Below are 15027 nucleotides of genomic sequence, written 5' to 3' on the forward strand. Positions count from 1 at the left end.
CCTGAGCTGAAGGCAGACGCTTAACCAACTGAGCCACCCAGGCGCCCCTGTATCTGCTTATTTATGAAAAAAAGAGCCCTGGGAAGAAACACGACAAACCAGTAACACTGGCTGCCTCATGGGAAGGGGAGGGTGGGAAAGAGACAGAGACACACTTTGTAAACCCTTTTTGTTCCCTCTGAATGTCACACCACGTGTTTGTTTTCTAAAATACATAAAATTTGAATTAAAAAATACAAATAAAGGTACTGTAAAACACAATTTAAATAGCAAATAAAACTGCTTTCATTAGGGGCGCCTGGGTGGCTCAGTTGTTAAGCGTCTGCCTTCGGCTCAGGGCGTGATCCCAGGGTCCTGGGATCGAGCCCCGCATCGGGCTCCCTGCTCCACCGGGAGCGCTGGGAGCCTGCCTCTTCCTCTCCCACTCCCCCCTGCTTGTGTTCCCTCTCTCGCTGGCTCTCTCTCTCTGTCAAATAAATAAATAAAATCTTTAAAAAAATAAAAAAACTGCTTTCATTAAATAGCCTGTGAAAGATCTTTATAATACTATACAGCTATTAAAAATATTTAAAAATATTTAATTACATGAGGAAATGCTCAATCTAAAGAACAAATTTAAAATATATACAATGTGATTTTAATTTCTTTAGAGAAGTACCTAAAAAATAAGACAACAAGCTATTAATACATGAAATTAGAAATCATTCTGGGACCCCTGGGTGGCTCAGTCAGTTAAGCATCTGCCTTCGGCTCTGGTCATGATCCCAGGGTCCTGGGATCAAGTCCTGCATAAGGCTCCTCACTCAGCAGGGAGCCTGCTTCTCCCTCTGCCTGCTGCTCCCCGCATACCCTCTCTCTCTCTTCCTCTGACAAATAAATAAAATCTTTAAAAAAAGAAATCATTCTTATCCTCATTAAATTCCGAAAGGTAGATATTACAAACACATACACAATTCTCAGAATTAAAAGATGTCCACTCACTTGGAAATATGCATAAAACATATACATATCTTATGTATAATATGTAATTATACATGTGATTAATAATAAATTATATTTTAGCTGAAAGAAACATATAACATATTTCCTAAATTGTCAACACGTCAAGAAAAAAACTACAGAACATACTAAAATATTTTAAGCAGAAACATCAATTTTACCAGAATACATAGCAGTCAACCAAAGGAAAAAAAATTTACCACTCTAAATACCTTAGTAATTAAAAAAACAAAAGCAAGAGCAAAATGAACTGAGATTTTAGAAATGGAACAGAGTTACAAGCTAAAAAGTAAATGAAAAAATAATCACAAAAAAGATTTTAAAAACGAAAATATAGCAGAAAAAAAATCACACTTAAAAATACAACACAGATCAATAGTCTCATTCATCTGTAAGAGGAAAGAAAATGTGAGTTAATAATAAATAATAATAACTAATATAATTAATAAAAAATTATGAGCTTTTGTGATAAACTATTCTCTAATATTTACTGATACATATGGAATTAATATAGCTATGTAAAAAGATGATAAATCAAACATAAAACAAACAAAAAGACACAAAAAAGAGAAACCCAAAACTAAGAGAATGAGAAAATTTATCAATAAACCGAAAAGAGGGGGCACCTGGGTGGCTCAGTCGGTTAAGCAACTGCCTTCCGCTCAAATTATGATCCCCGGATCCTGGGATGGAACCCAGCCTCGGGGCTCCCTGCTCAGCAGGGAGTCTGCTTCTCCCTCTCCTCCCTGCTCCCCTGCTCGTGCTGTCACTCTGCCTCTCTCTCTCAATAAATAAAATCTTTAAAAATAATAATAAAAAAATAAACTAAAAAGAGCACTGATAAAGCTGCTGAAAAATTTTTCCAAACACTCAAAGGAAAAATTCTTCCATTACATATTCCAAAGAACAACAACAAAAGCATGGAGAGATGGCTTCAAATGCAGAATAGTTAAGAGCATCACATGCAAAGAATTTTTAAAAATTACAAATGAACTTCATTTAATGAGAACAAATGAAATACCCCACATAAAACCTTAGAAAAGAGCCCATAACACATTTTTCAATTACCCACTACAATTAAGAAGAGGGCCTCCCGGGAAAGGACTGCATGCAAGGCACAAGGAAGATGACAATATTATTAAATACAAAAACAGGGGGTGGGAAGGGAATCAAGTAACTAGCTTGACTGCTCTGAAAAGGCATCTGATAAAATTTAACGTCCATTTTTTAATAAAATTCCATTTTAAAAAGTATGAAGAATGAATTCATTGTAACAGAGTTTACACGTAAAAACACAAGCCTTAGGGGGTGCCTGGGTGGTTCAGTCAGGTAAGCGTCTGCTTTCCGCTCAAGTCATGATCCCAGCGGCCTGGTGATCAAGCCCCACATCAGGCTCCCTGTTCAGCGAGGAGTCTGCTTCTCCCTCTCCTTCTGCCCCTGCTCATGTGTTCTCTCTCTTTCCCTCCAAAATAAATAAATAAAATCTTAAAAAAAAAAAAAAAAAGAAGCAGCAGCAGCCTTAGAAGTTCAAGGAGAACATCTTCATTGGCTTTAGGGTAGACCAATATTTCTTTAAAAGGACATAGAAAAATGTATAAATTGGACTACAGTAAAAGTAGTATCTATTGCTCATCAAAATAAACAATTAAGCATAAAGAAACAAGTTACAGAGTATAACCAGATATTTGCAATACTTTAACATAGAATTGTGCCATATTAATAAAATGTAATAGTATACTACAGCAATGAAAACCAGCTACTGCCTCTACAACAGAGATGAATCTTACAAACATGAATGAGAACAAAGAAACCGGACACACACAAAAAATACTCTATAATTCCACTCATATAAGTTACGGTTAATATTTCAGAAATGTAATTGATGGTGTAAAAAGTTAAATTATTTACACTGGGAGTGGGAGAAAATGGCGTGATGGTGCAAGCATGAAAGGGTTTTAGGGTTGCTGGTCATGTTTTATTTCTTGGCAATGGGTAGCATATCCACTTTGTAAATTCATCAAATTGTCCATTTATGATTTGTGCACTTTTTTGGGGGAGGGGGGAGACAGACAGAGAATCTTAAGCAGGCTCCACCCCCAGCACAGAGCCCAACACCCAGATCCACGACCCTGAAATCACGACCTGAGCCAAAATTAAGACTCGGCCACTAAACTAACTGAGCCACCCAGGTACCAGGGTCTGTGCACTTTTCTTAAAATGTAGTATACTCTGGTAAAAGTTTTATTTTTTTAAAATAAAAATCAAGGGATGCCTGGCTGGCTCAGTCAGTTGAGCAACCACCTCTTGGTTTTGGCTCAGGTCCTGATATCAGGGTCCTGAGATTGAACCACCATGGGCTCCTCGCTCAGTGGGGAGTCTGCTGAGATTCTCTTCCTCAGCCCCCCGCACCCCTCCCCGCCACCCCTCGCCCCTGGCCACACACATGCTCTCTCTCAGATGAATAAATAAATCTTTAAAAAAATAATAAATAGATAAATAAAAATCAAATTCAAAGAAAGAGCACCTTTAAAAATTATGAAAAAAGCAAAGAAACCCAATCATCTCTCCAATCTCCCATACTACAAATGCCATTAAATATATCTAAAAAAAAAAAAAAAAAAAAAAGTGTCAATACAAGGAAGAAGTAGCAATTAAGGGAAAGGATATCTTATCAATTAAGCAAGAGGATTTCACATACTTTGAATTGACCCCACATTTTAAAAAAGCATAGTCTTTGACTCAGCAATTCCACATCCAGAACTCTATCTTGTAGAAATAGAAGTATGCTAGAATATATGTACAAAAATTTTTACTGCTGCTTTATTTACAATAACAAACTGAAGATTACTATTTTTGTCCCATGCCTTCAAACATTCCTAGATATTTTGCTGTGCTCATATAAAAACCTACAAAAGAAATAAAATCAACGAAGGGAAATTTAATTCTCTGATTTATGCTGTTTTATGACCTTTCAAGTTTCCTATTTATATACAAATTCTTCAGTTCTAGTACTTTTCTTTACAAACGCATTGGGAAGAAAAATCATACAATCACATCAGTTGGTACAGAGTAGGCATTTGGCAAAATACAACTCATTTAATAAAAAAACAAAAACAAAAACAAAACAAAACAAAAAAACTCCTAGAAAAATAGGAATAGAAGGGAACTTTTTCACTTATGAAAGCATCTGAAGAAAAAACATAACAGCTAACGTTACACTTAGCGCCAAAACACTGGACGCTTTCCCCCAAGAGAGGGAACAAGGTAAGGCAGTTTGCTCTCATCCCATACTTAACATGGTGCTAAAAGTTCTAGCCAGTGCAGCAAGGAGAAGGAAATAAAAGGTATAAAGTTTAGAAAGAAGAAATAGTACTATTCCTTTTTGCAGATGATATGATTATCTACATAGAGAATCCCAAAGAATGTATAAAAAGACACCTAGAGCTAACAAATAAATTCAGCATGGTTAGAGGATGATCCCCAAAATGAACTGTATTTCTATATACTAGCATTGAACACATGGAGACTGACATTAAAAATACTATACCATTGACAATTGCTCAAAAAAGTAAAATATTTATGTGTAACAAAATGTTTACAGTACTTGTATGCTGGAAACTATACAATGCTGGTGAAAGAAAGCAAAGATGATGATAAATAAACGGAGAGATATACTATGTTTATGGATAAGAAGACTCAGTAAAGATGACAATTATCCCCAATTTGACATATAACACAGTTCCTGTCAAAATCTTAACAAGATTTTTACTTAGATAAAGACAAGATTATTCTAAAATTTATATGGAAAGGCAAAGGAACCAGGATATCTAAAACAATCACAAAAAGTAAGAATAAAGCTGGAGGTATCAGTCTACACAATTACAGGTACAGTAATCAAGTCTACATGGTACTGGCAAAGGGGCAGACATATAGATCAGTGGAAGCAAATAAAGGTCCCACAAAGAGACCCACACAAATGTGCCCAACTGATTTTTACAAAGGTACAAAAGCAATTCAATGGAAGAAAGATAGCCCGAAATGGTGCTGGAGCAATTGGACATCTGGACATCCATAAGCAAAAAGAAAAAAGAAAAGAAAGAAAGAAAAGAAAAGAAAAGAAAAGAAAAGAAAAGAAAAGAAAAGAAAAGAAAAGAAGGACCTCAACCTAAGTTTTAAACCTCATACAAAAATCAAATGTAAAACCATAAAACCTTTAGAAAAAACACTGAAAATCTTTGAGATCTAGAACAAGGCAAAGAGATCTTAGACTCAACACCAAAAGCACAAGCCATACGAGACAAATTTGATAAATTCTATTTCATTAAAAGTAAAATCTTTTGCTCTGCCAAAGACTATGTTAAGAGAACAACGAGACTGGGGGCGCCTGGCTGGCTCAGTTGGTAGAGCAGGCGACTCTTGATCTCAGAGTCCTGAGTTCAAGCCTCATGTAGGCTGTGGAGCTTACGAAAAGACAAGCTATAGAGTGGGATACAGTATCAGCCATCCACATATCTGACACGTAAGGACAGGAACATGTAGTAAAGAACTCTCAAAACTTAAGCTTAAAAACAAACAACCCTAATAGGCAATGAACAAATGATGTCGGAGGCAGCGGTGCTGATGGCAAATAGGCAGAGGAAAGGATGTTGGCCATCATCAGCCATTAGGAATATGTGAATTAAACAAGACAGTACAACCAGGACACCTAAAACTAGAGACCCTGAGTGCAACGGCCAGAGGGCGCAAGGAGGAGCCTGGGCACAGCATGAGGCACAAAGGCTGCAAGCCCAGCGGAGGCGCCCCCAGCCTGGGGACTGGTCCTTCGTGGAGTCCTTCCTCCCACCTCCTCAATGTGCCCACCCTACTCCGGCTCCTCGGGCTCATCCAGGGACAGCCACTTGCTGCAGGCTGAGGGCCACCTCCCCCAGCTGTGGCTCAACTGTACTTCCTGCACCCAACCATCCCGGCCACCCTGCATGGAGGCCTGGGTTGGGCAGGGCGCCCGGGCTGCCATGGGCACCATCCCGGCACAAGGCGGCGTGGGAGCTGGTGTGGCAGCTACCCTGTCGGCCTGCAGCTCCTTGCGGCATCCCAGGTGTGTGAGGACTGCCACTCGGGGTACAAGTGGGCCATGGGCTCTGTCTTGGGGGGGGAGGGGGATAGGAGGGCGCTCCAGAGTTTCCTAACCCTCCTCTGAAACCAGTTTACACTCACCAGTGCTCTGGTGGGAGTTCACCGCCTCCTCCCTCTTCCTTCTGAAGGCCATCAGTGACCTTCACATCGATAGCATCACCCATCCCTGGAGACGACCAAGGAAATTTTAGCCCGTCCCCCCAAATCCGAGAACATCAGGTTCTACAAGAAGTGTGATCAAGATGGGAGTTTTCAAACATGTGACCTCTGGTGCGGACGGGTGGGACAATGACCTTAAGCTGCTGTCTCTTAGCCAATAACTTTTGGGAAGCATCCAGAAACAGCCCAGCAGACTATGCAGCTGGTCTGCAGGGCCAGAGGCCAGAAGGGGGCCTCAGTGCCACCAGCTGCACAGGCTTAGCCATGTTCTTAAAATGTTGATTTTAGAAGTAACAAATTTTAAAACCCTTGGGGGAAAAAATAGTGACAACACCAAATGCTGGCAAGGGTGTAGAGAACCTGAATCACTTACACATTGCTGGTGGGAATATAAAACGGTGAGGCCACACTGGAAAACACTTTGGCAGTTTCCTAAGTTTGCAAACTACCATACAGCCCGGCGCCTATACTCCTGGGCATTTATCCCAGGAAAAGACTTATGTCCACATAAAAACCTGTACACAAATGCTTATAGCAGCTTTATTCATAATGGCCAAAAAACTGGAAACAATCCAGATGTCTTTCAACAGGTGAATGGTTAAAAAAAACTGTGATACTTTCATACCATGGAATACTGTTCAGCAATAAAAAGGAACAAATCTAAAAAAACTTAAATCTTCAGAAGATCGTGCTGAGTGAAAAACGTCCAGCACAAAAGGTTACCTACTATATGATTTCACTTACATTCTTTGAATGACAAAATTATAGGAATGGAGAACAGATCAGTGATGGCCAAGGTTAAGGAGTTGGTGCGGTGAGGAGGAAGCCGGTGTGGCTGAGAAAGGGCAACCTGAGGAATCCTCGTGGTAATGGAAATGCTCAGTACCTTCACTCTTACCCCTGTCCATTTCCTGGCTGTGATACTGTAATACAGTTTTTCCAGATGTTCCATGTGGGGGAAATTGGGTGAAGTGTGGACAGGATCTCTCAGTATTATTTATTACAACTGCATGTGAATCCACAACTATCTCAAAATTAAAAGCTTACTCTAAAAAAAAAAAAAAAAAAGATGGTGCACAGTTCCATCTGGAATAGCATTTTACAGCTTTCAAGAAATAACAGATTTCAAAACAGACAATCAGGATACTGGCATTTGTCTTTCAAAAATGAGTATCTCATTTTGGGCACTCAATAATCAACATGTGACAGCAAACTAACAGTCAACAGAGGCACAAGAGGGCAGGTTCCCAATCCACAAGACAATATTCAATCAACTATCCTTAGTAGAGTCATCAGGCTTCCCCTAGTTACTAATTACTAATAGTTACTAAGCAGTAACTCTGAGTCTCAGACCATACTAAAACAAAATACAGGTGCAACCATGCGATATACTAAGAAATGCATTTGGTCTTTGTCCCCGATTCCTGGCACAGAGCTCCTAAAACCCTTGGAAGTTCCAAAATAATAGGAGTGTCTCCAAAAATTTATTCATAAGGAGCCCCATTTGAGTACACTTGAATTTATGCTGATGAGGCGACTTAGGATGGGGCCCCTACACAACCTCAGGATGGGCCTGGTCACCAGAAACACCGTCATTAGAGGGCTGGAACTTGAAGCCCTACCTGCTGATCTTGAGGGAAGAGGAGGCTGCCTGGAGATTAAACCTATTAAAACTCTTGCACAATGAGAGAACTTCCAGGCCAGTGAATGAACACATGTGCTGGAAGGATGGTGCACACCCTGGTTCCAGAAGGCAGAAGTTCCTGCTTCAGGACCCTTCAGCACCTGGCCCTATATACCTCATCTGAGCATGTGTTCAGCTATACCCTTTATAATATCCTCTACAATAAACTGGTGAACATAAGTGTTTCCCTGAGCTTTGTGAGCCATTTTGGCAAATTATCAGACCCAAGGAGGCGATTGTGGGAACCCCCAATTTATATTAACCAGTTGGTCAGAAGTACAAGTGGCCTGAACTTGCGATGGGAACTTGTCATGTGGCGGCAGTCTTGTGGGGCTGAGCCCTTACCCTGTGGGATGTGCCGTCACCTGCATGTAGACAGCATCTGAACTGAGTTCAGTCTGTAGTACACCCAGCTGATGCTCCCTGAGAATTGGGAGAATTGCTTTGTAAGGGAAAAAAAACTCACACATCTGGTGTCAGAAGTACTGCGAGTAGAGGAAAAAGTTTCCCCTTACAATTCTTCTAGAAGATGCAATTTAAGAACAGCCAGATTTAGCCCCAAAACAGCACATCAGTTCACCAAAGATGTTTCCTTTCAAGGGACCTCTATGTAGCATGTTTCCTCACCACATTTTACGGAATTCTTTTGATTAAAACTCCACTTACCCCTCCCTTTTCAGAATCTCATCTGCTTAAGCCACGTGCAGCACTCCCGTGGGCCCACATAACTCCTCTCTCCAATTTCACAGGGGAAGACAGTGAGGCTTAGTCATGGGACTGGCTCAGGGACATGGGCAGTAGCGGTCCTGGGTCCTAACTGCTAAGCCAGTGCTTCCACCCGAGTCCATTTTTCCCTATTCCCACTTTAAACAATTATTCTCGTGGAATTCTTTCCATTTGGACCTCACCTTACCCATAAACTGTGAACTCAACCTAACCCTGCAAGACACAGCCCTCTTGAAATCCAGAGACAGGGCCGCTGTGGACAGCTGCTTTCCGGAATAGCCAGTCCACCACACAGTTAAATGGGAGAACGAACCCTCCAGGCGGGAGCTGGCTGCAGCCTCCTTCCAGCTCTGTCACTCCATGGGCTTCAACTTTGCCAGCTACCTCACCTTGGCTTTCTACCTGCAGGAACACAGCAGCAAAACAAAATATTTACTTCCTCCTCACGAATAGCAAGAGTAGAATGAAACATAACTGCTCATGTTTCTCAGAATGAAGCAAAAACTACACATGTGGTTGTGTAATTAGTAAAAACCATTCTAGGATCATCTTTCTTTGGGGTTCAAAACCTTCTCATTGTATACAATCCCTCCGCACTGGAAGGAGGCAGTTTTATTTAAGAGATTAGCTTGTTTGCCTGAAGTCACAGAGTTTGACCTCTGTCTCATCCCCTTCTGAATCCCTGTGCAACTTTCTTGGTCCACACACTGTTATTCCCAACCACTGGAGATATGGGGAAAAGAAAAGAAAAGGCATAATAATTAAGTCTCATATGCCAGGGGTTTCAACATCCACACTGTTGACATCTTGGGCAGAAGTAGTCTTTGTGTGAGGAAGTTGTCGGGTGCATTGCAGGATGTTTAATGGTATCCCTGGGCTCTACCCACAAGATGCCAGGAGCAGCCTCCCAGTTTCAACAACCAAAAATATCTCCAAAAACTGCCAAATGTCCCCCTGGGGAGCAAAACTGCCCTGGTTGAAAACCACTATATTATACATAATACACACAATTTCACTATTTGGGAGACATCACCCAAAAGGAAAACTTTAAACTGAAAAGAGAGGACAAAAAGAAGGCATAATTCTCTTGAAATATGTGAAAAGTTTCCATATAGAAGCAAGAATGGGGACACCTGGGTGGCTCAGTCGGTTAAGTGTCTGCCTTTGGCTCAGGTCATAATTTCAGGGTCTTGGGATCGAGTCCCCGTGTCAGGCTCTCTGCTCAGTGGGAGAGTCTCTGCTCACTCTCCCTCTGTGCGCAAGTGCTCCCTCTCTCTCTCTCTCTCAAATAAATAAATCTTTTTTAAGAATCTAAAAAAGGGGGCGCCTGGGTGGCACAGGAGCGCCTGGGTGGCACAGCGGTTAAGCGTCTGCCTTCGGCTCAGGGCGTGATCCCAGCGTTTTGGGATCGAGCCCCACATCAGGCTCCTCCGCTATGAGCCTGCTTCTTCCTCTCCCACTCCCCCTGCTTGTGTTCCCTCTCTCGCTGGCTGTCTCTATCTCTGTCGAATAAATAAATAAAATCTTTAAAAAAAAAAAAAAAGAATCTAAAAAAGAAGCAGGAACAGATTTCGGACACCAGAGAGAACTATACTCGTAGGTAGAAGTTACATAATAATAAAACCAGCTAACATTTTTAAAAGGTTTATTTATTTTTATTTGAGAGAAAGACAGTGCACAAGGGGGGTGGGGGGAGCGAACTCCCCGCTGAGCGCAGAGCCAGATGCAGGGCTCAATCTCAGAACCCTGAGATCCTGACCTGAGCCAAAATCAAGAGTCGGACGCTTAACCGAATTAGCCACCCAGGCGCCCCCAAACCAGCTAACGTTTATTTTTCCTACATGCCCTGCACTGTTCTGTCTGCTTTAAGTATTATTTCATTTAATCTTTACAATAACCCTATGAAGTTGGTAAAGGTTGGCTTCACTTAAGATGAAAAAACTGAGGCTCAGAAATGATAAAGAATTTGCCCAAGGTCCAAGAACTAATTGCAAAAGCAGAACCAGAACTCAAACCAAGGTCTAACTTTAGACCAATCTCTCAACCACCAAGCTACTACAACCACAACAAATTAAGAATTTTACCTCAACGTAATAAATAAAGAACTCTTTGACTTACAAGCTATTCCTTTCACCAACAGTGGTTCTGGCAGCCACCATCGTATCTGTCCAGACCAGAAGCAGACCCAGAAAGTCTTCCTTCATCACCCCCAGGGAAGCCTCTGCCCTAACTCCGCTGAGTCCCTTTACAACATGCAGCTCTTCCTACTTGGTTACTCAAGCTACTCTCAGCACTTCCTACTCAGAAAGCTCCTCCAGAAGTGGGGCAACCAGCTTCTCATGTTTACACTCCCACAAAGCCTTGCACATGCTGGGGCTCAGTAACCTTTTCTGAACCAGTGCCCCTGAGGCAAAAGCCCTCTACACCCCCCACCCTCCAGAGCCCACACCAGGAGGGATGATTAAGCAAGCACCTTTTAGAGATGCAATTTTTATACTTAAGCTGAAGATTTTATTGGATATGCTGTGAGTTTTTTCCAATTCTCAGAATCTGAGTCAGAAAGAGTCAGAAAGGGAGAGATGACTGGCAGCACAGCCCCCTGGCTACATCTTCAAACTACCAAGGACTCACTTGACTATGACCACATTATCATGAATCAGGGGCTACATGTATTTAGATACATAAACATGTACATGTGTGTATGTATATGTGTATATACAATTACATGTATGTGTATCTATGAATGCATATATATATATATACACACAAATATCTCATTTCCCTCTTGAAAAAATTTTTTTTAAATATTTTATTTATTTATTGTCAGAGAGAGAGAGAGAGAGAGAGCACGCAAGCAGGGGGAGCTGCAGGCAGAGGGAGAGGCAGGCTCCCTGCTGAGCACAGAGCCTGATGCAGGACTCAACCCCAGGACCCTGGGATCATGACCCAAGCCAAAGGCAGACGCCGACTGAGCCACCCAGGCGTCCCCCTCTTGGAAGAAATTAAATGAACATCTACAAGATTTCTGAGGACCTGAAACCAGCACAAGGAGATCTAAATCAGGAGCCTCTGTTTTTTCCCTTGGTGTATTAATAAGGTAAGGCAAATAATGCTCCACGTCGTGCTCCCCATAAAATACCAACACATCTGCAATGAGCACTACCTCCCCCAAGTAGTGTAGCCTGGCATCCTTTCAGGAAAGTGCCAAGTAGCCAAATCTTGTTGGAAGAATGAGAGTTCGTGGGGGGGGGGGGGCAGTGAAGAGATGTTCACAAACAGTGGACCGCAGGGAGGGGTGGGAGAGGGGGCTGGGGAGTGGGGAGCATCTTTCCGAACATTAAATATTAGTCTGGAGGCCACCTGTCAAAAGACAAACACTAAATTGCATCTTACAAGCACTATATTTCCCACAGAAATCTCAGGTTTCCAGGCCAAAGTACTTCTATTGCTATTAAAAAAACAAACAATGATAAAGAAACCTATGCCCACTGTTCGCAGAAGTAGAAGCCTGTCTTCCCATATCTAGCTAATGGCAAATTCTCTAGAGTAAACTGGAGGTAAAGGGGAGAGCTGGCTGAGAATGCCACAGAGCAGAGCAATCAAGCAACTGCTTTGCCCAAGCAGATTCAAAGTAAGTACAGATGTTGGGAACACCTGGCAGAAACCACGCTGGGGTCCCTCCTTAACTTCCTCAGTGTTTCTGAGCAGTAGAGAGAAGAATCATGTACCAACACAAGCCCTTCCCACTGTCACCAGGTATGGAGGGTCTTCTGGTTTTTTCTTTCCTAACCGTCTATCTCCATCAATGACATAGCATTTTCCCTCTATGTGCAACCAATCACCATTCAAGAGAGGCACAGATGTAACCGTCCAGAACACGCACTCAGACAGATGAGGAAATGGGCCGGCCACCTAGTACAGAAGTTGGCGCAAAAGTAAACAGTTCAACAGGACCCACAAAGCTTCCAAGACCAACCACAAACTCTCTCCTTCAATTTGCGGATAGGTTTTTCCTTTTTTCCTTTGCGTGAATCTCCCAATTCAGGATAACCAGACAGAAGCTTTCAAATCCATGTATCTTATTCCAGGGGACCAGTTGAAAATCGGCACCACTTAATTTGATGTGAGTTTAAACAGGGACTATTTTTTCATAAATCCACTTTTGTCGGGCAAAAAAAGGGGGCTTGGAAACCTGTAATTTAGCGCTTGTCATCAAATCTGACTAAAGTCAAGGCAATCAGGCCCATGACTTAAACAACAAAAAAATTATTACAAAGCTTCTGTCCTGCGCACATACCAGGTACGGCTAAAAACAAACACAGAATTTTAATTTTTTCTTTAATCTACACCCAAGGAGAGGTGTGAGGGCAGCTGCGAAATCATGGCGACAGGGATAGCCGATGTCCGAGGCGGCAGCTGCTTCTGAGACGTGTTTTGGGACAGAGCACGGAACCAACCAGTGATACTTTTCTCTCCAAATCTCTCTCCATCTTAAATCTGCCCAATCACCACATTTCGGTCCAGCAAACTGCCTTTATCCTTCGAGAGGCTCACGGTGTGAGCAAGAGGGACTGAAGGCAGGCGAGGGGGCGATGCCTGGGATTTGTTGCAACACGTAGGGCTGGAAAACGTGTAGCTGTTTACTAGCAGCGCCCGGGAAACGCCAGCGCAGCGCTCACCGCAGCACACCCCTCGGGCCCGACCCCGCCCCCCCCCTCAGCCCGAGGCGCTCTCGGGTGTGGGGGCGACGCAGCGCTCGGCCTCCTCGACGCGCCCGCTGGACGCTCAGGCTCCCCGCGCGCCGCCCCCAGGGTATCGGCGCAGCACCCCCACGGTCCCCGCGCCCACCCCGCGCGCTTCCTCCCCGAGTTACCTCGGAGGCCCGGGTTGTCGTCTCTGGCCCGAATCTTTCGGATTTTGACGGGGCGCCCACTCAGGGTGGACAGAACCAGTCGTTGGCGCAAGAAGTTGCAGCCCGCGTAGCTGAGGGAGTGCGCCTGGGTCGCCATGTGCGCGCCCTTCGCAAAGGTGCGGGCGGCCGGGGCGCGGCGACTTCGGACGGGCGCGGGGGTCGCGACCCTGGCGGCGACAGCGGCGGCGGTGACCCGGGCTCTTTCCCGTAGCCCCGCAGCCCCCGGCGCGTCCACGTGGTTTGGAACAGGAAGACGGAGAGACGAGACACCGGGTCAGAGGGGAGAGGGGCGGAGTCGGTGGCCGTCTCTCCGCCTCCCCACCCGACCGGGGGCGGCTCCCGCGCCGAGTCTCGCCGCTATTGGCCCGCGCGGGATCAGGGCGGTGCCCTTGAGGCACCGCTATTGGCTCGAGCTGGAGCTGGGCGGTGCCCGGGCCGCGCTGTCATTGGCCCGCGCTAGAGTGGGGCGGTGCTCGGGCCCCGGCAACAGCGCGCCCCGGGAGGGAGCGCGTGCGGGGGGCGGCCTGGGAGCCAAGCGCGGGAGCTCCTCTTCCCTCGTAGTCTCCGTGCGTCTTCACCCGCGTGGGGGCCGGGAGGCGACAGGCTGGGGTTGGCTGCCTACTCCATGCCCGGTACTTAGCCTCAGTACTTACGGCAAACCCTGGATGTAGATGGTATTATCTCCCCCGCCTTTTTCCTGATAGAGGAGAAGGTGGGATTGGCGCGCTTATCCTGTTGCGGACTCGGCGCTGCGTGCGCAGCCGGCGCTGTCCCCTTGCTCCCAGCTGTAACCCTGCGAGGTGCTCCCGTTCCGTCCTTACACGTGAGGAGAGACGCGAGGAACATTGCAAAGGTGGCCGTGGCCCCATGCATGGAGACTGGAGTCTTGCAAGACCAGGCCATTGCTTACTCTATTATGAGACACCAAGATTTGCCCCTTTCACATGGGTCCCTTTATGTGCACAGTGCTTCTAGCCAAATCAGTTCCTCCCATCCCGCTTGCCTCAAAATGGGTAATTGTAATAACTTAACACATACACACACAGACTCTGCTTTTCCCTCTTTGCTGTCTTTTAATCCTTCACACCAGAATCTTCCCAAAGATTGGATTATGTCACTCCTCTGCTCAGAAACCTTCAGAGATGCGCAGATATCTATCAAATGACTACAAACTTATGAATCCAGTATTGTAATAACACGGGTTTGCAAACCTTCTTGTGATGTGGGAAACAAGGCAGAAGAAAAATTATTACATTTCCTTACTACCTACAGACCATTGACAAGTCCTTGAAACAGGTAGAATGACATTCCTCTAGGGACTCAACTGTCTCAATGTTAATACTTTGCTAAGGGCAAAAGGCAATCCTAGCCTGACACCGCCCCTCCCCAACCAGGATCCTGTAAGTCTACTTTA

General features: G+C 44.3%; 1 protein-coding gene across 9 annotated transcripts in view; it reads right to left on the reverse strand.

Moving 5' to 3' along the window:
* Positions 1–15027, reverse strand: part of RCL1 (RNA terminal phosphate cyclase like 1) — a 90492-nt gene that overhangs the window by 43456 nt on the left and 32009 nt on the right. The window contains exon 1 of one of the 9 annotated variants that reach the window (XM_087858813.1): positions 13575–13882. The exons of 7 other annotated variants lie outside the window; for them this stretch is intronic. In XM_087858813.1, the coding sequence (XP_087714939.1) occupies positions 13575–13710 (136 nt within the window). In that variant the 5' untranslated portion in view covers positions 13711–13882. Of the gene's footprint in view, positions 1–13574; positions 13883–15027 lie in introns of those variants that run through there. One more of the 9 variants, XM_045772377.2, reaches the window with a different exon arrangement.

Source organism: Ursus americanus, chromosome 34, assembly GCF_024610735.1.
Source record: "Ursus americanus isolate L20-20 chromosome 34, mUrsAme1.1.p, whole genome shotgun sequence".
Taxonomy (NCBI): Eukaryota; Metazoa; Chordata; class Mammalia; order Carnivora; family Ursidae; genus Ursus; species Ursus americanus.